Source organism: Pararge aegeria, chromosome 13, assembly GCF_905163445.1.
Source record: "Pararge aegeria chromosome 13, ilParAegt1.1, whole genome shotgun sequence".
NCBI classification, from domain to species: domain Eukaryota; kingdom Metazoa; phylum Arthropoda; class Insecta; order Lepidoptera; family Nymphalidae; genus Pararge; species Pararge aegeria.
Window position 1 is genome coordinate 5169473 of NC_053192.1, and position 27600 is coordinate 5197072.

The following is a 27600-nucleotide window of genomic DNA, read 5'->3' on the forward strand; positions in this document are numbered from 1 at the left end:
AATAACATATTTTTAAAGCGTATAATATACACCGCTTAGTGCGCACATAAAGTTGTACACAAAAGGTTTTATTGCCTTTAAATCTGTCGATATCTTAATCAGGTGTTATCTGGACTTCAAACATAATATAAAATTATGTTTAATGCATAAAACATACATAGTGTGAAGGCGAGTTTGAATTTGACCCGTATGAAAAAGTCATACTCACACACAGGCCCGCTACCGTGTGTTTTGTTCCTTAAGACTTAAACCTGATCTGACATAGCCGTGATAGATTCACAAGAAGATCATAAATGCATACCTATACTAGTCTTATAAGTTACTAGCAGTTGCCCGCGACTCCATCCGCGATGAAACTTTGTTTTGCGTGGAAATTAAAAAAAAATCGCGGGACCGCCGACGCCTATTTCCAGCACCTCAAAATCTATTCTATTATTTATTTATTATTAGGTCAGACAGAAATACATACTATCCACAACTCTGTATATGATAATATTAAATCTTTATAAAAGCGTCTTTTCTGAATAAAAATAAAAAACATATTATTATTATTATCATAATCAGCTTATTATTTTCCAATGCTGAAATGACCTCCTTTCTCAAAAAAAACTAAAAATACCAACCATTTTTAGTTTAGACCTTTAGCTTTATAACGCTTCTACAAAGCGTTACTGAAACCTAAACCTACTCGCCAATACTCGGGATGTTAATTTTCTAACTCCGGACTGTACTGGGAACTTCTTAACATAAAAGCTCAATACTCAAAAAATTTTACCCGAACCGGGAATCACACCCAGGACCTCGTGTTACGTTGTTATACATTATAAGCACAGGCACTAAACCAATGACACAGTTACTTAGTATATAGTTGGAGATAAAAGCTCAAGTTTCTCTAAAATATATAATTATAAAAATTAAATTGGACGTAATATTTTATGACAGTACGCATAAATGTAAATAAAGTCTTCGCCCTCATTTAAAAAAAAAAGTAGACATTAAAATTGTTTCATTTAATATGCAAAGGAAGCTTTATGCTTCTTATAACCACTGGGGTCATTTGAATACTATTAATTTGTACTTAAAATAAAGCGTCGATGTAACTGTTAAACGCGGTGTACATTTTTACAGGTTCAGTTAATTAAATATTTAACATAAATAATAATGTTAAATTTTAATTGTTTTGATTTAAGTATTTTGCCAACAATCATTAAAATTAAAAAGAGGTTAATTTGTATGTTCACAGTAGTCAATATCTTTTGCTGATTTGTCAGAAGCAATCTAGAGCAATACAGTTTCTTTATCGATGTACAATAACATCTCAGAAGTGTTCATATCCATGTCGGATGAGCACCATACGTAATCTTCGTGACTTGATAAAAATACTTCAGAGCCAAAATTTTTATGTCTTCGCGTTTTGCCATTGGCTCTTATGACTCCGAAGCGTTTTCGCTATCGATCTCATAAGAAAGCTGACAAATATTCTGTGGAGAGAGGTGTACTGGGAGTATGTCCACGTGATAGAACCAGGAAATAGATGTACCGATATAACTCAAGGAGTCGGTGGATTAGGCTCACATAGCTCGCAGAACCGATGGACGTTGGGATCCCAAGATGTTGAAATCGCGATCAGAAAACCTAGCGTTGGTAACCCCCCGAGTAGGTGGACAGATGACATCAAACTGGTCTCTTAGACCACAAGACCTTAGAATTTAGAACTCCCTACAAAAGACCTCTGTAGAAGTGGATATTCATTGATTGACATGATGAATACGATATAAATTGCCAAGAGTTGATAGGCATTTTATAGGCAAGGGCGCTTAAACCTTTTCACCAAATGTAACTACGGTCAAGCGCTGCATGGCAAACATGGGCAGGAGCCAATTTTCTCCCCGAAAAAAATGAAATAAATTCAACTACTCCCACAACTTTATCAACTCTCAGAGCATTGGCGTAAAAGTGAGAATCCCTACTAATATTATAAATGTCAATGTAAGTTTGTTTGTTACGCTTTCACGCAAAAACTACTTAACCGATCCTCATATAACTTTGTACACAAATATTCTTGGAAGCGTTAGAAGTAATATAGGATGCTTTTTATCCCGACATTAAGCTCGGTTCCTTTGGAAAAGGGGATGAAAGTGTATGAAATTATAACCGATTTAAATAATTATTTTTGTACTATAGAGGCTATAATATGTGTTTAATTTCGCCTAAACTTTGTGTAGATCTGATGAATGTGGTTGGAGATAGAAGACAGAACTCCTCAGCGGACAGCAAACCCCTCATTTAAGGCTTAGCGATACTGAATACTTTATTTTTTTAGAACTACAACTTCATGGAATACAACATCAAAACACAAAATCAAACGCAGACGAAGTCGCGGGCAACAGCTAGTATAATATAAATGTGTAATATTAAACATGGATAAACTTTTCCTATTCCATTGTCCCGTACTTTAGCAGGTGGACACGTTAATTATATCCTTTTTCAGGAGATATGATCAGGGGATATTATTTTTGTCTCCTACCTGTGCTAGCCCTGCTGGTGTAAAAGTTATATAAAAAAATGGGAGAAAACTTTTGAAAGTCCCGACATGCATCTAGAAATTTAGAAAACACTATAAAACTGGTATGTTTTGTTGCGCCGCAATTGAAAGACTAAAATCTTTACAAGGTAATCAGTAAGTTGTGGGGTCGTAAAACGACCATAACTCGCGAGCGGGTCAAATGGACAGGCGGGTCATAGCTTAATGTTCATATCACTATTAACTACATAATGGCTGATTCTGACGGACAACTGTATTCATTGAGGCGTTCACTGGAAGACGGTACTAGTAGCACGGAGGACGTTGCTGCCCGTCATACGTAATATTCCCTTAGTCGCCTCTTACGACACCCGCGGGTGAAGGGGTGGTGACAACTGTATTCTGAACTGCTGTTACCACACGGCAAGTGTGTGTACTCCGACGAAATCTCAATGAATACAAAGAATAAAAATCGCTATTAATCCACATGAACCATTGTTGCCGTTGTTACCAAAAAAAAACAATATTCTAAGGTAGACCTATAAGCAGTTAAAGACAGCAAGTCTGTCTGAACAATCACTACCAACCGATTTGCCGATACCACTGGTTTGGAAGGCAGATTTTACGTATTATTACAACACAAACTTAGGTTTTGAACTTGGGTTTTGAAATATAAGGTAATAATACAAAATCCAAAAAAGCTCCGTGCCACATCGCCGTCATCGCTGGTGAGTTTGCAGTTTTTTTGCTAGTTGCTACCTAAATTTTTTCTAATTTAAACATCTACAAAATGTTATATTAGAAAAATGGTCACGGAGATATTTAATTTACGAATTTAAAAGTCAATTAAAGAGCATCGAACTCAAATAAAGTCGGCATTAAGCGATATTTCCAAAATGCCCCAACAGGTTTTCCGATCTCGCCTCACCTGTCCGTGTTGACTCTGCCGGGCGGTCCACTGCACAAACACGCTGTGTTTATATTTGCTTACCAACCACCTGCGAGGGGATAAAGCTGTCCGCTCACGGGAGGAATCCTAAAGCTACCTCTCCATCAGAGGTGTGCACGTCATTAGCACTGCCTACCCAACATCTATACTAATATTATAAATGGAAAGTTAATTTTTCTTTCCTCCACGCCCTAACTAAGCAACAAATCGACATTCATATTTGCGTATAGTTAGTTGAAAGGAAAGGTAAAAGGAGTATATAGGCTACTTTTGGTCCTGGGAAATCTAATTACCAATGTGGGTTAAAACGAACATTCGAATTTTAACACCAAATATCGTTCAACCTTGTGACTTACGATGTTTTAAACTAAATTCTGGTAATTCGAAAATTCGAAATAGCAGATCATTTCTACCGCGCACTTGCAAATTATGGAAAAATCTCCTATCTGATATGTTTCCTCGAAAATACAATCTAGGGTTATTCAAGGGGGATAAACAAATCCCTTAAAAGCCGGCAACGCATCGGTGGCTCCTCTGGTACTGCAGATGTTTATGGGCGGCGGTGATCACATAACATCAGGTGAGCCACTTGCTCGGTTGCCCGCTATTAATATATAAAAAATAAAAAAAATATATTGTACTAAACTGGTAAGTTAATATAATACAGATCGTCTGCTATCTATTCAATCGGTATTTAACAAATCACCCTTTTTAATAAGCATGTTTATATTCACACCAACAAAACATTATATTGTCAGTCAAATTCAAAATAAGGCTTCCACGCGCCCAATGTCCACTCAAATCAATTTAGTATGTATGTCCTCAACTTAAACCGGAAAGCCGATAGTCATCGTTGTCGTCCGGTCGAGAGGTCGTCAACGGGTCACCTCGACCAAAACCAAAACTAATATTTGCCCTCGGAGTACCTCGGAGTACCGAGTTTTGTTTAAATCCACCTGTACTAGTCGGTACCCCTCGTGAGCTTTTAACGGTTAACTTTTAAGGGGCTAGCTTTGTAGACAATTATGAAAAGACCTTAGTCACAAGCGAAAATTCACTCGCACGATCTTTATATGGCTCTTTAAGATGTTTACGCATGTTTCACGTACATTATATTTTGATTTTTTTTCGAGAAGATAGTATCATTACTATTCAGGTTAAACTATTGTAAAGTTTATTGAATTGTTGTAATTATGTTTTTGTTTCTGTTTTTATTTTTGTATTTTCTTTTTTTTTGTTCTCGTTTTAATCTGCCATGTATTTAATTAGTGTAATTAGTGTTAACCGTACTAATTGAATAATAATTTTATTTTTAAATAAATAAATCAAATAAATAATTCTAAAATTTCATTAATGAATTGCTAAAAATATATCTGCATAGCCACTAGTGAATTAATCCTGATCGCCCAACTTAGATCGCGCGTACAGTGCTAATCATAGCCCATCAATCTCCTCTCAGAATGATGAGTATTCAGGCCATAGACTACCATGCTGGCAGATCGGTAAACTTCACACACCTTTGAGAACGTTATGGAGAACTCTAAGGCTTGCTGTTTTCACACGATTTTTTTCCTTCACCGTTTCAGCAAGCGTATGGAGACTACGGCCTAAACTTGTAGTGGACCGGTAATGTTTTAATGATGATATATTAAACCATATATTTAACCGTTTGAAATACATGAAATATCATTGATATCACCGAGAGTTAAACAAACGCTTAAACTGATTTCCTTAATTCTTGAAGCTGGTTAAATAATAACATAAATACTTTCGGCGGGCCCTTAAAACGGTTAACTTTTGGGCAGGTGTAATGTTTGGTGTTGGTATCAATATTTATGAGGTAGGTATACCTATGTTTGAAATGTTAAAGTTATGTAACATTACAGCTTTAATGCGACGCGTTTTAAGACTTAACATTTTTTTTGATTTTATAACGACTTTAATTATATTAATGGTGTGATGTTTTACTCGTTACCGAAACTAGTAGTTACTCGTAGATTTATTAGTTTTAGTTAGTATTTGTTAAAAAGAAACAAGAAATAAATAAACTGTACTTTAAACGTATTTTCATCGACGAACGAATTTGTACGCTCGGCCGTTTGTACGAAACCCAATGATTTATTTATTATTTTATGTACACTCTTTATTTGCACACAAAAAGTACAGAAGAAGAAAAATAACACAGACAGAAGCTGTATACAAAGGGCGGCCTTATAGCTTAGTATAGATAATCTACTTTGGAAAGAGAAAAAGTATTTTTTGCCTGAAAAAATATCCAGATTTAAGTTAAAACACCTCAACTTGATCACTTAGTTACCATTTTATACTAACTATGTTGTTAACCATCAATAGATATTCTTGTCTAACTCAGTAGCGGTTTTTCTACTTTGCTAGATAATATTGCTAGTGGATAGTCAGAGGAAAGAATCTCTTGTTGAGTCCAATGGTATAAAGGTCCATTACGCATTCTACATGTAGAAGCTGCTGGTAAAAAGTGGTTTGTAGGGTTCCGTATCAGATAATGGAAAACGGAGCCCTTATCTATTTTCCCCGTGTCAATTTGCTTTGAATCTTTTGAAATTTGAAAACGTTAAAATTAGCTTAAGAGACTATAGTTAGATAATTCAATAAAAAACGTTTAGCGTACGTATCGTAAATAAATACTGATTTGGGTTTCTTTAGGTAGCAATTTAGAAATAAAACAAAAGTGCTCATTATGAGGTATGGAAATGTATTTTCTTTTTATAATTATACTAGCTCAACTCTGCCATTCTTTACTAATTTATAAAGTAATCCCTACAATGCTTTATTAAGTCAGCCCATTCACTGTTTCTTGAGTTTTACAGTAACATACAGAAGCTGACTTTTCATATTTATGAAAATTGCTCTTAAGAGGTAAATAAATATATAAACTTATAAATCTCTTTTATTAATACGAAAGTATCCGCCATAATATATGTAAAAGAAACTAAATCTATCTCTTCCTTAATTAACAGGAAAAAAAGTCTGTAAATTCCTACGGGTTATATAAATACTTTGATTTCTAGTACGGAACCCTGTCCACGCGAGTGTAAATCAAACTTCACCGGTTTTTAAACATGTTTGTGTCGATCCGTGCCCACACTGCCCCTGTCGTCCTTGATCTCGAGGGAGGTCAAATCATGCTGACCGCTTACGCAACCTGTGTATTGATGAACCGAGAATCCAATTTTATGTCGTTTTTTCCGTGCATTTTTAGGCATTAATATTTATGGCAATACCATCCATTCCGTCGAGGGAATTCCAAACAAGAATTTTACTTGTTAATGACATCTGTATTTTGTAATTTTTCTAGATGGCAATACTGACACATCCATTGGCGTGAGTTTGTGCATTGGAAATGTCATCTTTCGGGATAACGGGTTCCCCGAACATCTAGCAGGGCAGTCCCACAAAAAGTCACAAAGTCAGTTATACAAAGTTTCTGTCCTGCAAAAAAGGGTTAAAATTGTCACGATACAAATTTAAATAAATATATATTCAAATTAGCAATTTTAAATATTTATTGCACGTTAAAATAATATGATTATAAGTATGATTTGATCCGGTACCTAACTAAAACAAACAAAGAACGAAAATAAAACATATCTATCATATTCGGACAACGATTGAGTGATTGCTGAATCTGTGTACATACCTACTCCTAAGAACAGTTAGGAGTTCATTTTCCTCAAAAAAAGCATCAACACACGAATGACTGACTTTATTTTAGAACCAATATTACCCACATTCGTTAGCCCTTGACAAGCTTTTCATCTGTTAAGGTATATGTGGTCATAGTATATATTGACCAGTCGTTTGAATAGGCTGTAAACTTTGGTCCAACGTACTAGGCCAGCATGATAGTCCCTGTTTGTACTTGGCGGTATCTTAGTTGGCAACAAAGCAACCGAATATTGTCGGGTTTCGTACAAACATCAAAGAATGTTCGCGCTCTCCACAAACAGTGTTCTTATTATTCTTCAACAAAGACTTAGAAAGAGACTAGAAATTTATACCGAGAGGACAAGCAACAAGGTTATACAAATTCTAGAAATGTTTCCACATGCATCTTTAACGAAGCGCCAATGCAGAATGATTAGTACGGCAATGTGTAAACAGCTTTTGGGATCTGTTATTTTGGCACAGCATGCTTTCCTAGTACCTTGGTCCAATGTGTACAGCCGCCTTGAGCCCTTAAAAAACTATTCATATGTCCAGGTCATGGTATACATTGGCTAGTCATGCGCATGCACTGGGCTAACATGCAAGTACAAAAATAACGCCAAGTGGTTCCAAATACGTTGCCCCAAGTGCATTGGAATAACATGTTGGCGCAACGTGCACTAGGGCCTAGTATGGATGGTTTAACTGTACCACCTACGTGCTGTCGCGTGGCGGTGGGCAAACATTACGATGATGTTGATTTTTCTATTAAGTCCCTCGCGTCATCCCTTACTTTAAAAGAGCCATTGAACGGTAGCACCTGCTATAGGCGGTTATATCAGTATTTTCCAGCTTTTCTATAGCCCAGTCGTATTTAATGTTACTTTGCCACTCACTGACGGCTTACTGCCATCGCTATATCAGTGCTATTTTAATATTGTTTGTTTTTACTTAAGCGTTCAACACACAACAGCAAAAAATTCTCTATCGTTTTTTTTAAGATAATTAGTATCATTCACATATATGGAATAAAATATTAACCTTGTCCATGTTACGAGGTGAATATTTTATTCGATTACGCGTTTTTTGGCTTTTAGGTGTGACAAATCGGCACGAACGATATAGATAATGTAGAGCACATTTTTATTTTTTATCTATAGTAATAGGATGCTAAGTGGAAAATCGTCGGAAAACGTCCTAAAAAGTGCCACCCTGTGTCCATTAGTCTGAGGCGTAAGTGTTGAGCCTTATGTAAAAAAAACCGGCAACCACGCCCTTCAGACTTTGGTCTGGTCTGGTCTAGCTTATTTCTGGCAGAAATAAGCATGGCGGTAATACTTTCCCGGACAAGCTTTGTCACAAAAAGCTCTGCTAATATTTAAGTTAGTCTTATATTTATACTAGCTATTGCCCGCGACTTCGTCTGCGTTTGATTTTGTTTTTTGATGTGGCATTCAATTAAGTTGTAGTTCCTGCCAGGCAATATGATCAAATTTAAATATATATATATAATATATATTATATATATATATATATTTAAATTTGATCATATTGCCTGTAATGACAGGCAAAATGTTTGATAGAAGCAGGCGTAACTTTGCGGAAATCCTTAATATATTATGAACATACAGGCAAAATGATCTAATCCCTATCCCTATCCCTACTTAGTATTATAAATGTCAATGTAAGTTTGTTTGTTACGCTTTCACGCAGAAACTACATATATATATATATGTACAGACAGCCACACCCTTCAGACCGGAACGCAGCAATGGCAGAAATAAGTATATCAGTAGCACTTAGGAGGTAGGACGGAACCATCTCTACTGCTACTTAAGTTAGTCTTATACAATATGAATTTGATTATATATAGAGTTATCAACACAATTTATTCATAATTCGAGAGATAGCAGTTATCTTTCTGGCTCTTTTTATGAGAAGTGTAGAGCTCAAAAGTTCTTTATAACGCGGGAGGTTACGCGGCCCACGCGTCGCGTGGCAGTGGACAAACATAAATAATGTGTTGATTTTTCTATTAAACCTCAAGTGGCATTGGATGGGGACACTTTGCGGTGGTCGATTTGATTGCACGCTCTCGAGCCGACGCTATGCCGGAAGTCGAGTACGTATCCAAGGCAAACAATAAAGTGCTTAGGAAATTTTAAAATTGTTTCGAAATATTACGTAGTTTTATGATCACTTCTGCGTGTTTTGAAAGGAAAAAGTATCATATCAAAAAAAATCTGCATTGCACTGCATGTTGGGTAAGCCGTGGAAGATGTGGCTAGCACGCTACGATGTGGGTAAACACCACGCTAGTGAGAAAAATGCAGGTTCGATCCAAAAAAATATATTAGTACAGATAGATCCTTGAGCTAAATCTACCGCGTTGGTCTAGTGGTGAGCATGTCCGACTGCAGATCACAAGATCCTGGCCCAACGAATAGTAGGGTAATAATAGATAGAGTTTTTCTAACAAGAAATTCTTAGTTCCAGCCCGGAGTTCGGGAATTGGCAGTGATCAACCCCCGTGTCTCAGAGTTGCACTGTATAAGATTTTCTACCGATCGAATATGTTAACATATAAGGAGATTAGGAGATTTATTATGACAAAATAAGTACTATAGCCTTAAAGTTTTTGTTTGTCATTTTTGTTTTACTTAAATTATTATTATTTTTCTTTTTTTGTATATTACAAGCAATTAGGTGGTTAATGTTATCGTATTATATGTATAACCAAGTTGTGGAACCTTCATTGGTTTATGTGATACAAAAATACGGCATTACTTTTATGTGTAATAGTACTGTTTGTTTCCCTTGAAAAGCTAATAAACAAATAAATAAATAACATATTCGATCGCGCCAAAGTTACGATTAATATGGTACAAAAAGAGCGCCATCTAGTGACAGTACGATTTCAAAGTATTGTAACTAGATGGCTCCTTCGATACCATATATGTAAATCATAGTTAGCTTTGAACGATCGAATAAGTAAACATAGGTAGAAAATCTCACACTTGGCCCTCTGTTCTCTTTCCAGTTGTGTCGAATCTGATCTCCTATCATTATTGCACTGGATTTGCACTATATGTGCGGATATGGACTATTATATATCCCGCGTCATAGGAAAATCTCTACGGCGATGGACAACCGTTGCTGTAAATAAGTCAAGGAAGCCACTACACTACACTACACTTGTCACGTAACACTAAGTGATACGTGACATTGGCACGTGGAAATGGCGGTCACCTTAGCTTGGGCCATCACTGCCAAGTGCCGCGACCTATCAACTGTCAAACATCGTTGACCGTGCTTCGGAACTGTGTACACAGAGTCAAACATATTTAACGAGCCACATACGTCATGACTGTAAGAAAAGGTTGAGGTGGCAGTTCAATTTTAATAATATTGACAAAGCAATATTGATGCAATATTAACTTACCTATCAGTCGCCGTGTTTGTGTAAGCTATACACCTCTTATGCTATAGCTTTATTTTTGACAAACTACTCAACGACACGACTATTTGTTATAGAGACCAAGTTATTGGAAATTAGTTTGTTAAATTCGTATTATTAGAAAGAAAACAGTATCAGGGACGGAGAAATGATCCCATATGACAAAAACATTTACTAAATTAGAGTAATGAGATTCTTGACAAAGAATAAATACATTACAATATTGGGTTTAATAACTGCCAGAGATGACCCCACCTAAAAATTGACAAAATTGGCGAGATGTCGCCAACATAGCAGTTTGTTATTTTAGTTGCAGCTCTATTTTGATTTTTACTTGACATAAAGATTATTCTATGAGTTAAAGAAGTTAGTTCTTCCAACCTTATATTCGAGTGATTACATTTGTTACTCTATTTCTATTAAAACACAAATAAGAGACTCCTGCGACTCTTCCTTGTCTGATGATGCAAAAACGCAAAATTAAATAACGTATATTCACAAAATTGTATCGAATTTATAACCTGCTAGATACATTTTAGTGGTCGAATAGCAAAAGTTACATAATTTAGTAGCAGCTTAAGTACATTAATAAATAACATTGACTTAAACATGAACACCAGCAATTTCAACCATGTCAGAATTCAATATTAAGCAAGTAATTTATATTTCAGTGGGCGACTAATACCTACTTGGCATTTAATTGTTCAAGATATCAACACGCACGTACACTACCTATTTGGATCGTGTTACTAGAAAATTAATGTAAGATTTAGGATATTTGGCGTGACTGCAAGATTTATATTTCAAATTTAATAAAATATATAAGGAATTAATTTTGCTGTTACTCCAAGTTTTAACGACATTGATTTCACCGCTGTAAATAGCAATTATTTAATAACTACTAAAACTCTTTTCTTATTGGTCTATAACTTTTTCTAGCTATTTCTAGTAAGCGTTCGTTGTTACATGAATCAAATGTTTTCCTTGCAAAGGTTTTAGTTGCTTCGCGCTTTATTCTTTAGATTATAATATATTATTGGAATTGGTTGTATTCTGTATCTTACCATATTTCAAGGTCATTGAGACAAACGGATAACACCATCTCGCGTTTTAATATTCGCGTGACTGCCAGAGAAACGAAGTGACGCTTGTAGTTTGACAGTTGACAGTTCGAAGTTGGCACTATGCTGCCGACTATATTTGCGTTTCGTTCACTCGTTATTCATGTGATTATGTCACATCACTAAATGATAATTTACAGAGTTGCGTGTCGTTCTGCGTAGTATTTTGTTATTTTTTTTAATTCATCAATATGCATTTCCGGCAGCTAATTTAGTTCCAATGGTTTAAGCTAAACTCCAACGATACCCCTTAACTCAAAACGTAACTAACATTGAATACCTAATGATTGATGTCTATAGCCAAACCCTAGGGTTTATTTTGCATGTAGCGGTACGGGTGATCGGCTCAGCTGCAATATGTCATCTTCATTAGACCGGCCCATGTATTAAAACGATGCCGTATCCATTAACACTTGCTTACACCAGTCACGTAACATCTCGAAGCCCGCACGTTGTATTTGTAAACGGTACCGATCACTAAGGCAGTCTGTTTGGCGTGCGCCGCCATTCGGGTCAGGTGTTGCCAACGGTACCTTGTTAGTTGTTTGATGACGCTGCTGACCCTACCACGTGCGGTCAATGTCAACGTTACAAGCGAAAAGGAATCCTATAATGGTTACCAGTGGAAAGTAAATATATTTGACTTTACATTTGTTATTTCTTGTTGAGGTACCTACTCATGCTAAATAAACATTAGCTAATTTACTTAGGCTAATTTGTTTTATTATCTTTTGACAGTGTTGATTTAATTGAATTCAATGAGTGTATTATTTTACTCATATGATATTTGAATAGATTTATATAGAGGTATATAATAAACATTTTGTTATGTTATTAATTAGCTGAAAAAATAAAAAAAAGTGACTAAAGTGTTAAAAAGTATACTAACACTTTAGCCACGTTTGCTAAAATACTAATAGGGCCAAATAAACCATAATCCAATTGTCTTTAATATTGAAATGAATGTTATGTTTAGATCGTTGTATACAAAAAGATACTACCAAAATTAAAACTTCAGTTGGTACCACATAATACACACAAATATTGAAAAACATTCATAAACATAGAATCATTGGTGCAATAACGTTAAGAAAAACAGCACCATGCAAGCACTACAGTTTCTCTTATACTAATGATTGGCAGCTGGGTTTTATTAAAAGTACAACAAGCAATCCTTAAACGGTTTTAAGAGGTTATACTTAATGATAAAATCACAACAAATTTAATTCATGACCCGTGTTAGTTCATCAGTATTCAAAGAGATGGCGCTTATTTATTCGTAAAGTCTTAAAAAAAAAAAATTAGTTACAAAACAGATTTTTTTTTTACAAAATAAAAACCGGCTTCTTAAATGAATGTTATTCGCAATTAAAAGTATTTTATGTTTTATAAATTAAGCTTGAATTTTATGTGATAGAACTAGCTTACAGCGCCCCGATATACTGAATATATTTCCGTAACCTTTTCAAGGGTACAGGCGTAAAGCTAAGTTTTCCCGGCTAGGTTTGATGTGAACTTCTTCTTAGACCAGGATGCTTTTGGAACCCTCGTAGCCTTAGTTTTAAGTTTACGAATATGGTTATCGCCATCATCTCACTACCATGTACAAATTTCTCATGTAATGTACGCATCAAAAGTGCCATCTATGAGGCCTTCTTGAATAAAGATATTTTTGACTTTGACTTTGACTTTTCAATGTTGTGTGATAGCGTAAACACCGCATATTAATTAATCGATATCAGCAATCGCGGTTGATTTGATGTGATTTCTTTAAGAGTTCCGTTGTCTGTCTCCGGAACTTCTCGACGTTTCGAACAAAAAAACGAATTTTGCAAATCCGTCTATAAATAAGAAGTTTTGCTCGAACATAACAAAAAGCCTCCGACTTGATAAACTCAATGAAGTCGATTTAAAAAGAACATAGTATCAATTCATTAACATGGATGGATCTTTGTCATCAAATAGTTTTATAACATAATATTCTATTTCACATAAACGGTAAGCTGGCGAGCTATAACCTAAACAATGTGTACGCAATTCTGTTTGTTGAACTACAGGTTAATTGAGCGGCTGCGAGGCGTGAAATGCTTTATTGCTGCCACTAAGGTCGGCAACTTAAACCCGTCATGTCCATGTATGTCGCTTTGTCACTAAATGATTGACGGCTACAATAAAGCAATGCGAAATTTCTAAACTGTTATTATATGGGTAAACTAACTGCCAATTTGTGTATTATAGCTATACTGCAATAGGTCGATAGTCTCATACCGGTTAAATAACATTATTAAATAACACGTAAGTACACTTATACCTAATGTGCATATAATAGAATAATACTAAGAAAGCCCTTTATTTCTCAAAAACACAAAATTTTTAAAAACACATATTCAAACTAATGTTACAGTAAATGTATAAAGTGGAGTGGATGCTAGATATATATCTATCATTTGAATGAAATCTATACAACATGTAATGGAATTAAGAAATACTGTTGAAGGGTGTACAAGTATATTTCATAAGAAATCACCTGTAAAAATATTAAATCAAAAGAAGAATATTTATTTTTCCATACAAACTAATTGAAAACATTCAAAGTGTTTTCTTATGACAACCCTACAGAAGATACACGACCGACACGTGCATAGTACCTAAGCTACGCGACGCGTACCTAACAAAGGGACAGGAGTCTTAAGGACTTTTGCATGTGATGTTAGGGCTGTAACTGATGTCTTTCAGTAAAGACTATGGCAATGGTTCACTCGGTTTCATAAATAAATCTCGGAGACAGTATATAATGAAGCTCTAAAGCCTTCGAAGTATAATTCGGTTTGTATTTACGCGTTGTATCAGCCACTTGGACCTTCTTGATTGGCGGTGATCTACCGCTGTGCCCTCTTTCCGGTCGTGTCGGAGCTTTAAGTCTGCTATTATATATCTAGCGTTAATGGAAAAAATTCTATGACTTCTTCTCTCATACGAAAGAGATTTAACAATAGCGACAGAAAAAAGAAATACAACTAAATATATTTGAACTCTGATATAAAATTACATAATATGACCTAACCGGAAATCGAACAGACAACCTTCTCGCGTGACATTCGAACTACTGTAACGGAGATGTCGTAAAAATCCTTGAACTGAACAACGTATGGTTATAATCAACTTGTTATATCTAATCAGAGTATTTTAGTATAAGAGCAAGCAACATTTTTTAATAATAATACATTTATAGACTCTTATCGGCTTCTAGAAAATTTACTTTATTTTAATAGTGGATAATAATCATTACAGCCTGCCAAACCAATTTGAGAGTATAACCTCTAAATTCCTCTTCTCTCCTGGTACATTCAAGGTAGAAAATTATAATAGTTGCAGGGCATAACCTAAACTTATAATAAAACTGTAACTGGAAAATTTCTGTACATTTAATATTTCAACCGATTTGGATAACTCTTTTTTCATTTGAAAGTGTTTATAGTATACAGGCATATTGTCTACTTTTTATGAAGATCTGATTAATATTTTCGGAGATAAAAGGCATAACTCTTCACAAATAAGTCAAGTCGCAAGGCATATGGGACAACGATCGAATGCATGCGTACCATCCTTCTAATATTTTAAATGCGAAAGTTTGTGAGGATGGATGTATGGATGGATGTATGTATGTATGTATGTATCAACTAAAATGATGACAACTTACCAACTCAGTATACCACTTAAAATAACAGTAGGTACATAGGTAGCCACGATGATTATGATGTTAGCATCAGATATATTCTAGCTTCTAGATTGGCTTATACGCGAACGAAGTCGCAAGGGTCCGCTAGAAATTAAAATAACCAGTAGCGTTTTCGGCCGCGGTGGTCAATCTCCAGAGATTTTTTTCCAACTACGCTAGATATATAATAGCAAACTTAATTCTCCGACACGACCGGAAAGAGAGCACATGATCAAGGTACAGGGGTCAATCACCGCCAATCACTAAACTTCGGGCCGGTACTAAGAATTTCTTCATAAAAAAAATAGTTCAAAAAACTAAAAAACACGCTCGATATGAAAAACCAAACTCATTTCTATCTTTTAGTTTAGTTTAGTTCTTAGAGCGTGATTTTTGCTAAATTAAATTAATCGGTCACCATAAATTTTTTTAATACTAGAGAAAGTTGGCAAAGATACCTAAAGGTTGGAAATTGAAATTAACATAATTCATGCCTTAGACTATACAGTATACATGCAAACTATAGAAGAAAATGATATAAATCATCTCGTCAAATTAGTGTTTTGCCATCGGTCCTCGATATATCTACAAAGGCCAAAATCAAGTCCTAGAAGCCTGTTGCAAACATACAAACAAACATACAGCAAATAAAAAGCGTGTAAAACCCCAATATTTATTCAATGGCCCGACCCGGGGATCAAACCTCGTGATCTACAATTGATCATACTCACCACCAGACAGACGTTGTATAATAGTAATAGGTGCAACAGTTCACGTAGCTCTTAGACTGTTGTCATTGCAACATAACGGTGACCGTTTCCGTCAGTATAATGCGACTTGACAGGTGACCTGACAAGTTTGGCGGCGGAAAACATCGCTCATCGTACGCCATGACACTTTTTCGATCACTTCCTGTCGATAGATATTTCTCACAAAATCCGAAAGGAAACTGCAGATTTGAATCACCTCAAGAAAACGACAGAATACAAACCTTTATTAATACGAAACTGAATTAATTCAGATTTGTTAAATGCTCTTTCCGTTTTTGGCTAATGCAGTGTATGTAATTTGCTTAGTCGAAAAAACATTGGTTTTATAAATTCTTATATAACTAAGGCGTTTTATACAGATATTTTTATCAGAATGGCACATAGAAATGTATCCATCAGTAGCTCTAAGACTTCATAATAACTAAAAAAGCAGATAAAGACTCGTGTCTACGTAAAATATTGTACCTATTTATGATTTTTGGTCAAACTAATATTATGTAGTCTTCGCAGATTAGATCTATTATTAAAAAAACTGTCCAAAAAGTGCGTTGGAGTCATTTGATTTAAATTTAGAGGAACGAGCCTAACTACGTCTGTGGTCCAACATTTTCCTTACCGTCTACGCAACGCTTTGTGTCAATTACCTAATATAGACGTTATTATACTTTAATAAAACAGATAAAAATAGATAAAATCATAGTGAATTATGGGGACAATGTACACACCAGATAGCGTCCATTGTAATAAGATACGTAACGTCTCCACAAAGCGCGTCAATTTGAAATAATTTTCCCATAACACGGAGTAGCTTATGGCATTGGCTACTCGGACCCCATTGTGGGCCATATCGGTCGATATGAATAGGAATTATTAATAGATGGAGTCGTCCAGTGAATAAATGATACGGCCTGTTATTTCTAGATAGCGTAGGATATTACATTGTAAGATGTTTTTGCTTGCCCACTTTTTTAAAATTCCTATTTACCTATTATATCAAACTTTAACGTTGTATACATTAAAATAGAAATCTCTATAGAAATATAGACGAGAAAATAAGTAAATAAATATACTACGACAAAACACAAATCGCCATCTAGCCCTTAAGAAAGCTTAGCTTGTGTTATGGGTACAGTGATGACTATAGAATATTTTTATGAATAATATTAATAAATACTCATAATATACAGGTAAACACCTATCATGTTCATCACAAAAATATTTTCCAACTGTGGGAATCGAACCCGTGGCCTTGGACTCAGAAAGCAGGGTCGCTGTCCACTGCGCCAATCGGCCGACAAAGTCAAAGTAAAGGACGGTGCATACACTTACTAACAAATACTTTTATCTCTTGCCGGCATTAGCTACAAGCTAAAAATAAGGAATATAGGGCCAACTATATTACTCATAAATTGCAGAAAAAAAAACCAACAACAAAAATAAAATACCGACCTTCTACCGAACTACTTAGATCGCCCCGACCAGATGTTTTTTACCATTCGTTCTAATTTCATAATTAAGAATTAAATAGTCAAAGAGTTTACAGTTTACATCTAATGTTCACACTATAATGATTTAATCGCTCGGATAAATCACCCAATTTAGGCTCGCCGAGCGACAAGTACGGTTTCGCACTATTCATCACATATGATTTATGTGAGAACCTGCTTTTATGGCAACGGCGACAATTGCGTAAGTCTACGCGCGTTTTGTCCGGCGGAATGAGATCTTGAAAAGTAGGCCTTGTGAAGAAATTTTGAGCAATGTGTTTGTTTAGTTCATTCCAACATTTATGCGTGAAATCTTAACTGATTTTAATCTATGCGTGAATTTTTTACGGTGAAAGGTTAATCAAGATGTTCGAATATGGAGGATGGAACTTCCCAACATACGGAGAAGTAAATAACTTAAATTTAGTGTAAAGTATTCTTAGTGTAAAGCATGTTTTAGATTTTAAAAAAACAAGTGTGAAAAATAAATAAAAGCAAACAAAATATAAAGAGACATTCTACATGTAAGTGTTTTTTAAATTATTTTCTTAACAATTTTTAAAATAAACTTTACACTAAAATGTAACAAGGTTGTTATATTATAAGACAGGTTAGAAAATATAGACTTTAGTAAACACTGTCCACCCTGTATATGTACAGGAAGTGAATATTAAATCTGTGTATAACAATATCTCCTTAAATGTTCTTTCTAAAAAAGTTTGGCGATCATTCTGGTAACCTAAACTGCGCAAGCGCAGCATTTCTGAAAGTATCTATCAATAATAATACATTATAATGATCACTAAAATCCACCAACTATTATTGGTGCAGCGTGGTGGGTCCTATACTCCAAATACCTATCTGCCATGACAAGTAAAGCATATGCCCAAGTAGATAAGGTTCTTGTAAAACTACCATTAACTGTACCACAGTCTAGATGTATGGACCTGTACAAAACGCTCATACGAGTTTCATGCTACGCTGCGTCAACATCATCACTTACGATGCGACATGACATCGATGTATTTATTTAAAAAATAAGAAACCTAACCACAGCTTACGGAGCATTCTGCTCAATCATGTCACCATCGTTCCACCTGACATTGGTACTTGTACGCTCATTAATTTTCCGAGATCGCACGTACAGATACGTAGAAAGTGTATCGCGTCCACTCGACCTGAGATGCGACTTCAAACGGGCCGAGATGTGTATCAAAGGCTGCCGAGATTCCGCAGAGGTCACAGAGAGTTTGCTGTGGCTCTTTTTTTTGTTGCTTAATCCCGTTTCGCGTAACGCAGCAACCAGTTTGCCGCTCGTATTTTTGGGCAAAATCGCGTTTTGTGTTGCGCTATAATAAAGCCAGACGAGGATAATCGGGACCCGTGTAAGTGAGAAGTCACATACTGGAATATAAAAGGTTATATATAAGTTAACGATCTTTCGCTGTAGGTATTTTACGCAAGCAAGTTTTGTGGCATACATCCGTTGTTTTAATTTCGGTAGAACCTTTTACACCGGCGAGCCGGATATGATATTTATTTGTACTCCCATGTTTGCATTACCATGACGTGGGATTTTCAAACAAATAAACGACAACTTGTTGCGCGTAATCGTTGCACAACAGATATTCGGATGTCAACGAAAAGATTTTTAATATTTTTTTGCTAAAAAAATAAATAAATGAAGTGTGCTGCAATAATACGTGTTCTCATATTATCAACATCTAGATACTATTTAATACAATTCAAATTTAATTTACAATTTCAGTCCAGAGAATTGCTGGAGTTTTGTTAGTTTTTTTACGACCACCCTGGCGCAGCGGTAAGCATTGTGGTTTTAAGTGTGAGTTCCCGGGAACAACCGGGCCAATATGGGAATTAATAATTTTAGAAAATTTATTTATAGCTAGCCGTGGCTAGTTACCACCGACAAAGACGTTTAATATAACTGGTTAGTCCGTAACTATCTTAGACTGTTTCTTCAGTTAAAAGCTGGTAAAAATACAGTCGAGGGCTTACTTCTAAAGATTGCCGCTTACGCCAGAAAAGACAATCTACTAGATAGGTTAAAAGCAAGAAATCGCGACCCCAAATTACTTTTAACAAATTAGGTATTAGAGACGGAATTGCTTGAGTTTGACAAAATTAGGGTCCAGCACCAAACTCAAACGCTTTACCGTTTTAACGTAATAGAGAAAGAATTTCTCGATTGTAAAAATGTAAACTTCAAATTAGTTTCGCTATGATAAAGTTGTAGGCTATGCTATAATAAAATATAAGAATTATTCATAAAATAAGTAGGCTGCATAATATTATAACTAACATCCGTTAACACTCACTCGAAAAATTTGAATTTGTTGAAGATCAACTTTACCTAGCGTGTAAATTATTAAACAAGGTTTCAATACGGGTATAGGTCATGTGATAAGCCACGTAAACATCTCTCAAACATATTTTTCCGCACCTTTATTTACCCCACTGCTGTTACCCACGTTTTTTGCCAACGTTTATTACCCTTTTTTACAAATCCCGTGAGGGCCTTTCGTCTTCATAGACCTTTATACTTAAATCTTAATAACAAGACTCTTTTATTAAGATTTCTATGGTGCTCCTGTAATTACGGTGCCTTTGTTATTCTTCATCCCTTCAGCTAATTCTGCGCTAAAAATCAAGTTGATTCACTTTCTTATTAATGTAATATTAGTAGGTATGGATATCATCATCATTACAAGGCACAGGTCTTTTCCCACAATGAGAAGGGGTTAAGGCCGTAGTGAACATTAAGTAGAACTCAGGCTTGCAGGTTTCCTCACGTAGTTTTCCTTCACCGTTGACACAAGTGATATTTAAAATTGCTTAAAACGCACATAAATTAGTAAAGATAGAGGAGGCACCTCCACTTTTTCTAAGTTATGTGCGTTTTAAGCAATACAAATATTCAAAAAGCCTGCAAGCCGGAGGGTTCCCCATAGTGTTCTGAAAAGCCGTGTGGAGTCCACCAATCCGCACTGAAGTAGCGTGGCGGACTTTGCCGAAAACCCTTGTCATTCTGGGAGGAGATCGAGCCAGTAATGGGATGATATGATGATGTGTTTGTTAAGGCACGTTCTAACGTTGTTGTTTACCGCTTGTTCCAGGTGAAGGCGGTGGGGGAGGCGCGCGACGGTGCGCACGCGATGCGGCGTCGCCTGCGCAAGCGCACGCGCCGGCGTCCGCGCCGCCCGCCCCCCACGCTGGCGTCAAGAGCGAGCGCCTCAGCCCACACGACTCCACCGCTTCCAGGTATATTTGTTATATTTTTTTAGCGCTTAACTACTTGACTATGACTCTGACTTTCCAAATGATCTAAAGTGCCCATCACTAACGGCTACTTCCCTAAAAAAGGTCCGCCTATATCATTGAATTATGTATGTATATAAAAACGCTATTCCAAACAAAATGTCGTGCATGTTATCTTCGTTAGTAAACCGCGGGATGCACTTGTTAAAACTATCTTTCTACTCGTACGTAATAGAACTTCTTGTGGTACCTACCTACGCTACCATCAAGGTGCTCGGATCAAGCGTTACCTCAATAAATGATTGTAAACTAACGCAAGACCTCACACGGATACTGTGCATTACTCTCTTGTTGTTGCAAAACAGTAACCATCCCGAAGGAATCTAGTTGAATTAAAAGGTATATCGTTGTATTATTTTTATAATCTAAATCTACTGCATATACTTTGTAAGATTACCATTATTTGCATTATATTTGACACTTCCCGGGACCCGGACCTCGCAGTCACTTGGGTCGAACCGTAGATAAAGTACTTGCTCTTGGCCCGGGTTTCCCCTTTTTTCGGGGCCGCGTTCTTGTTTCCTTGCATAACTTTCATCCCTATGAAACTGTCTGTGAAACACTCTCCCCATTCTGGGATAGGCTAAGTCCGCATTTGGAACTACTGAAACGTTACATTGACACGTAGTTTGTCTTGTTTAGATCTCGCAGCGTGACACCGTCGACTTCGTCGTACCCGGGCACGCCGCCGGAGCGCGGAAGCCCGCACGCGCCCCCCGCGCCCGTGCACCCTCCCCGCAACTACTCGGACATCATGCGCTCGCTCGCCGCGCGCTATAATACACACCCCACTAACGAGTGAGTACGCGCCTTAATGTGTTCCTTCTATAAGCAAGGCTCGGGAAAGTAGTGTTAGTATTAGAACGCAAACGACCGCGAGGTATCATCCAACCCAGTAGCAGGTCATTTATATCACATTTTATTTATTTATACTAGCTACGCCCTGCGATGTTACCCGCGGTGAATAAATCATTTGATTGCACTGTTAGGAAGATACGTGAAATCAGGACGTTCAAGTGAAAGAAGGACGATATTAGGTGAAAAAATACGAGTATTCCTGTAAGGTAGCTTAGGAATTTGATGTTTTTTCAGGAACAAAAGTAACAAATACACTTTCGTGCTTATATAAGTATGGACTAGCATATATTTAAGCAATTATAGTATCTCATGCATGTTTGAGATATTTCCATGATATTCTCAAAGGGCAATCGGCATTTGGTTAGCGTGGCTAAACCCTTCTTATTCCGAGAAGAGACCTGCGCCTTTAAGTGGGCTGGTAATGGCTTGACTATGATGACCAGATGACCCAGTGAACTTTTACCCACTTTCCACTCTCCCACAATATTCCATCCCAGTATTAAAAAAAAAATTAACAATCAAATAAATATACTACGACAATACAAACATCGCCATCTAGCCCCAAAGAAAGCGTAGCTTTTGTTATCGGTGTTAAGATTACTGATTTATATATATATTTTTTATGAATAGTATACATAGATACTTATAAAATACATAGACACTCAAAAATATTCTTATTCATCACACAAACATTTTTCAGTGGGAATTGAACCCACGGCCTTGGACTCAGAAAGCAAGGTCTGCACCAACCGACCGGTGTTAAATGGGTCTAGTAATTCTCGAATTTGTGGGACACGACAATTTTATTATACTTAGACATAAACATTTGTATGTAAAATACAGATACATAGGTAAGACACAGATGTATAGGTAAACTAGCGGACCCTCGCGACTTCGTTCGCGTATAAGTCAACTTTAAAGGGGAACTGGGACTCAAGGTAGAGGGGAACAACTTTGTCATAGATGATCTTATCGAAACTCAGCGCTCGCAGGAAAAGCTCACAAAAGGAAAATAACACCCCGATTTCGAAACATTCTTAATTGGTGCTGTGCTCCTATTGGTCTTAGCGTGATGATAAAAAACCTGTAGCCTTCCTCGATAAAAAAGCTATCCAACACAGAAAAAAAAATTCAAATCGGACCAGTAGTTCCTGAGATCGTCGCGTTCAAGTAAACAAATAAACAAACTCTGCTTTATATATTCATCATCATCACATCAACCGATAGACGTCCACTGCTGGATATAGGTATTTGGTAGGGAGTTCCAAATCCCACGGTTCTGAGCCGCTTGGCTCCAGCGGCTACCTGCGACGCGCTTAATGTCGTCTGTCAACCACGTTGGGGGTCGACCAACGCTGCGCTTACCAGTTCGGGGTTGCCATTCCAGCACCTTGGGACCCCAACGTCCATTCTTTCTCCGAACTATGTGCCCGGCCCATCGCCACTTCAGCTTCGCGACTCGTTGAGCTATGTCGGTAACTCTGGTTCTTCTACGAATCTCCACATTTCTGATTCGATCGCGTAGAGATACTCCGAGCATAGCTCTCTGCATCGCCCGCTGAATGACTCTGAGCCTTCTTATGAGGTCTTTATATATTAGTATAAGATAATATGTACATATAGAATATATTATCACAAGAACGTAGGCAAGTATTGTGAAGTTCTTGATAGCTTCCCGCACAGCGCTGTTATTACCTCACATAAGCCTATAAATATCGAGCCTTTCTTTGTGTGCAGCTCATTAGCGATCGACTGCTAAGGAATATGATAATGAGTACTAAAGATTATACGCACTCCTGATGCCCGTACACATAATAATTATCATTACTTTTACTCTTTGTTTTTACTCGTCAAATAAACGCCAGCTATGTTTTGTAACCATTCAAAACTTCGCACATTTGTTTTTGTGCGTGTAGAACGGTAAATAACTCTACTCTATACTTTTTGCTGGTAGTAACTTATAAATTGCTGGTGATATTATTCAATAATTTGATATTATCCATACCGTTCTAAATTTACGGAGTTTTCTCTCCCTTTACTTTTTTTTAAATAATGTAAGCCCCCTCATGACAAACTGCTGATGATATATTGTTATTTATGGTTCTATGTCATCTTTTTTAATGGATATTATACATTAACTAAATATTTGAAACGCTGAAACGATCTTCATAAAATTTTGGGGGTATAGTACTCGGGCAAAAGGTTTATTTAATTCTAGCTTTTTATTTCATTCCAATACAAGTAAGCCCTTGACTGCAATCTCACCTGATAGTAAGTGATGATGCTAAGTTTTTAACCTTTTAGGGAGTATGGTAGACATACCCCTAATCGGTATCCTCGCACGGGAACACTTAATCGCTTGGCGGCACGTCTTTGTCAGTTATATCCCCCGATTATATTTCCTGATAAGGGATATAACTAAAGTGTCCACCTGCTAAAGCACGGGAACAGGGAATAGGAGAAGTTTACCTTCGTACACATATATTATTTGGATATTATATCCACTTGTGCACCAATGCTCGGAGAGTTGAGATAACTGTGGGTGAAGATACATTTTTATTTATTTATTTATTTTATTTATACTCTTTATTTGTACACCACTCAGAAAAACGAGACAAAAAAAGAACAAACACATGAAGAATGAAGCAGGATACAAAAGGCGGCCTTATCGCTAAGGCCGCCTAGTAGCGATCTCTGCCAGGCAACCTTAGGATTTTTATACTTTCCACGGGGAGAAAATTGTCTCATGCCTTGCAGAGGTGTTAAGCCTCATGCGTCTGTAATTACACTGACAACAACGCCCAGATCGGAACAAAGCATTGCAACAATATTGATATGCGGCAGAAATAATAATGGCAGTAGTACTTCCCCGGACTAGCTCTGTCGCAAAAGGCTCAACTACTGCGAAATATATATATGTATAGCCCTGCGTTCCTAAAGATTCCTTCTGCAAATTAAACTCTTGTATTTTAATTACACTAAAATGTCCATGAAATTATAGAACTGCAAGTCGTTACTCGTAAATACGTAGGAATCGTTAACCCAATGATTTGCAATCGTGTAATTGTATCGGCCAAGTATTCGCAATAGATACGTCCAACGACCGTCCTTGCACAACATTCACGATATAATTACAGCACGCATAATGGGCTTGATTAGTGCTCTGGGCGATGTGATTTTTTTTTAAATACAAATTGCAGGATGCACGTGAATTTTCTGCTTGATTGGGTTGGAACTTTTGTAACTGATTAGCGGTTTGTTTTGATACGTATTATTACGCCAAGGTGTTACGCGATCGTCTGGCGAGGTTTTGTAGATTATTGGTTTTTTAAAGTAATGATATTGAAGTCGGGTAGTAACATTATCTACTAGCTTTTGCCCTCGCTCTTTTTCCGCGTTTATTACGGTTTTTTTTTTTAAACATGTAGAAACCGTTTGTCGTAGGGATAAAAGTAACCTAGTTCACTCTCCGTTTTTTCAAAAGCCAAGTTTATTGGTTAATCATAGCTTGATTGGGTTGGAACTTTTGTAACTGATTAGCGGTTTGTTTTGATCGTATTATTACGCCAAGGTGTTACGCGATCGTCTGGCGAGGTTTTGTAGATTATTGGTTTTTTAAAGTAATGCTACTGAAGTCGGGTATTAACATTATCTACTAGCTTTTGCCCTCGCTCCTTTTCCGCGTTTATTACGGTTTTTTTTAAACATGTGGAAACCGTTTGTCTTAGGGATAAAACCAACCTAGTTTAATCTCCGTTTTTTCTAAAGCCAAGTTTATTCTTAATCAGATAGGGCGTGAAGGAAGGACAAACAAACAAACACACTCTCGCATTTTTAATACTAGTAAGGATTAAATTATCTATCTTAATGTGGCTGGAAAAGATCTCTCATAGACATATATCCTTTCTATACATTATGCATAAGTGCAGTTAGTGCAGTTCTGGAACACGATTTTGATAAAAAAATATAAATGCGAGTGTGTTTCTGCTTAGTAGTTTTTTTTGTAAAGCCTTTTTAAATTAGCGGGTACACAAACAGACAGACCAAAATACCAAAGACCAAGACACTTATATTGATTGATTTAATATTTTACTACCATTTGTATACATATAAAGCGCTGCCTATGCACAAGTGACGTTAGTATGACCAGAAGTGACGTCAAAGGACACTGTCATACGTCGAAAGCTTTGGAGAATAGGCCCACAAAGTATCTCTACTATTTACCATTTATGTTTAAACAGTGCTTAAGAACGCTTAAAAACATTTCATCATTCGTTTCATTTCGGCTATCTATCCAGGCCAATGCTGTAATTGAACCGTTGAGAATTTCATTACATATTCATGCGAACACTTGAATGCAGATTAAAAAGTATTTAAACTCTTGTCTTTGACCGGCTCAATACCAACATCAATGACGTTTCAAATAAAAAGAGACAAATAGATTACATTAACGTTAATTAGTGATGTATAACAGCGCGAACCGTAGCATGTAAGGACGTACAATCTGAACGTCCTCGTCACGTCTGAACTGTTGTAAATATGCGTTTGATTCTTTGTGAATGAGAAATAGCTGAGCCGATTTGGATGGGGTTTTGGTGATGTACTAAGATAACCTTGCGTCTAAAGTATTTATGCGTTTATCCAATTTTAGGCACAGAAACACTAACTCACCGTCTTAAAATGTGAAAAGAGTATAAATACCATTCTGCTAAGAGCGAAAAATAATGTATTGTATATATTCCAAAGTTAAATCCACTATGAGAGACAACAGTTCATGTTTTTATTAGCCAAGTTTTGAGTGGCAAATCACTAAGCTGAACTAAATTGACAGATCCAAAGCCATCCTTTTCATTATGTTGTTGTAGAAATGTTTAAAATATTAGGTATTATTAAATTATTAATTTTTAATAGCTTTATGTACAATGGATTGAGCACCATTATTTAAGCGAATACAGTCTATGCACTCTTATGACTTAGAACATAATAATTGAACACCGTAGTGTCTACCGCAACGTCAGTTGGAGAATCGATAATTATTGACACAGGTCACCGACCGATCTCCGTGAGATGAGCAATTCATTAATATAACATAAGTTCACGCGGACAGCCACGGTTCTCACGAATCATGTAAATTCGTCGACTTAACGTAAGTTATCGAATCGATTAATATGCAAATCAATTTGGGCATCACTAGGCGGTCGCTGAACTGCGACTCGCATGATACTGTGAACGCTGTGACACTGGCCGTGTGAAAAATGTTTGTTGTGATTCGATGTTTGAATATCGATTATAATTAATTAAGATGGTAATTTGACTTGGCTCTATTTGTTCTGTCCGGGAAAAATATTATGATATTATTTTCAATACTTCATAAATCTACCCAAATAAAAACAGAGAGAGAGAGACAAGTTAGCCCTTAAATCTCACCTGGTGAAGATTACGGGCTAACCTGTTAGGGATAAACCCATATCCCTAATCGGTTACTAGGTCACATCGTACCGGAACGCCAAACGCATTCGTATATTACACCCATCACATCTTAGTAGGTACGTAGTGGACTAGGGCCTTAACCCCTTCACATTGGAGGAGACTCGTACCCTGTAGTGGGCTGGTAATAGGTTGATATGCGGATGATGATGATGATGTTTGATCAGAGCCAAGAAGATAGTAGACTTCTGCAGGTAAAGAATTAA

The 27600-nt window shown here is 36.5% G+C and overlaps 1 protein-coding gene across 3 annotated transcripts in view; it reads left to right on the plus strand.

Moving 5' to 3' along the window:
- LOC120628729 overlaps positions 1–27600 on the plus strand; it is a 261237-nt gene that overhangs the window by 153693 nt on the left and 79944 nt on the right. For all 3 annotated transcript variants that reach the window (XM_039897310.1, XM_039897314.1, XM_039897313.1), the window contains 2 exons: positions 20848–20992; positions 21692–21847. In XM_039897310.1, the coding sequence (XP_039753244.1) occupies positions 20848–20992; positions 21692–21847 (301 nt within the window). The remainder of the gene's footprint in view (positions 1–20847; positions 20993–21691; positions 21848–27600) is intronic.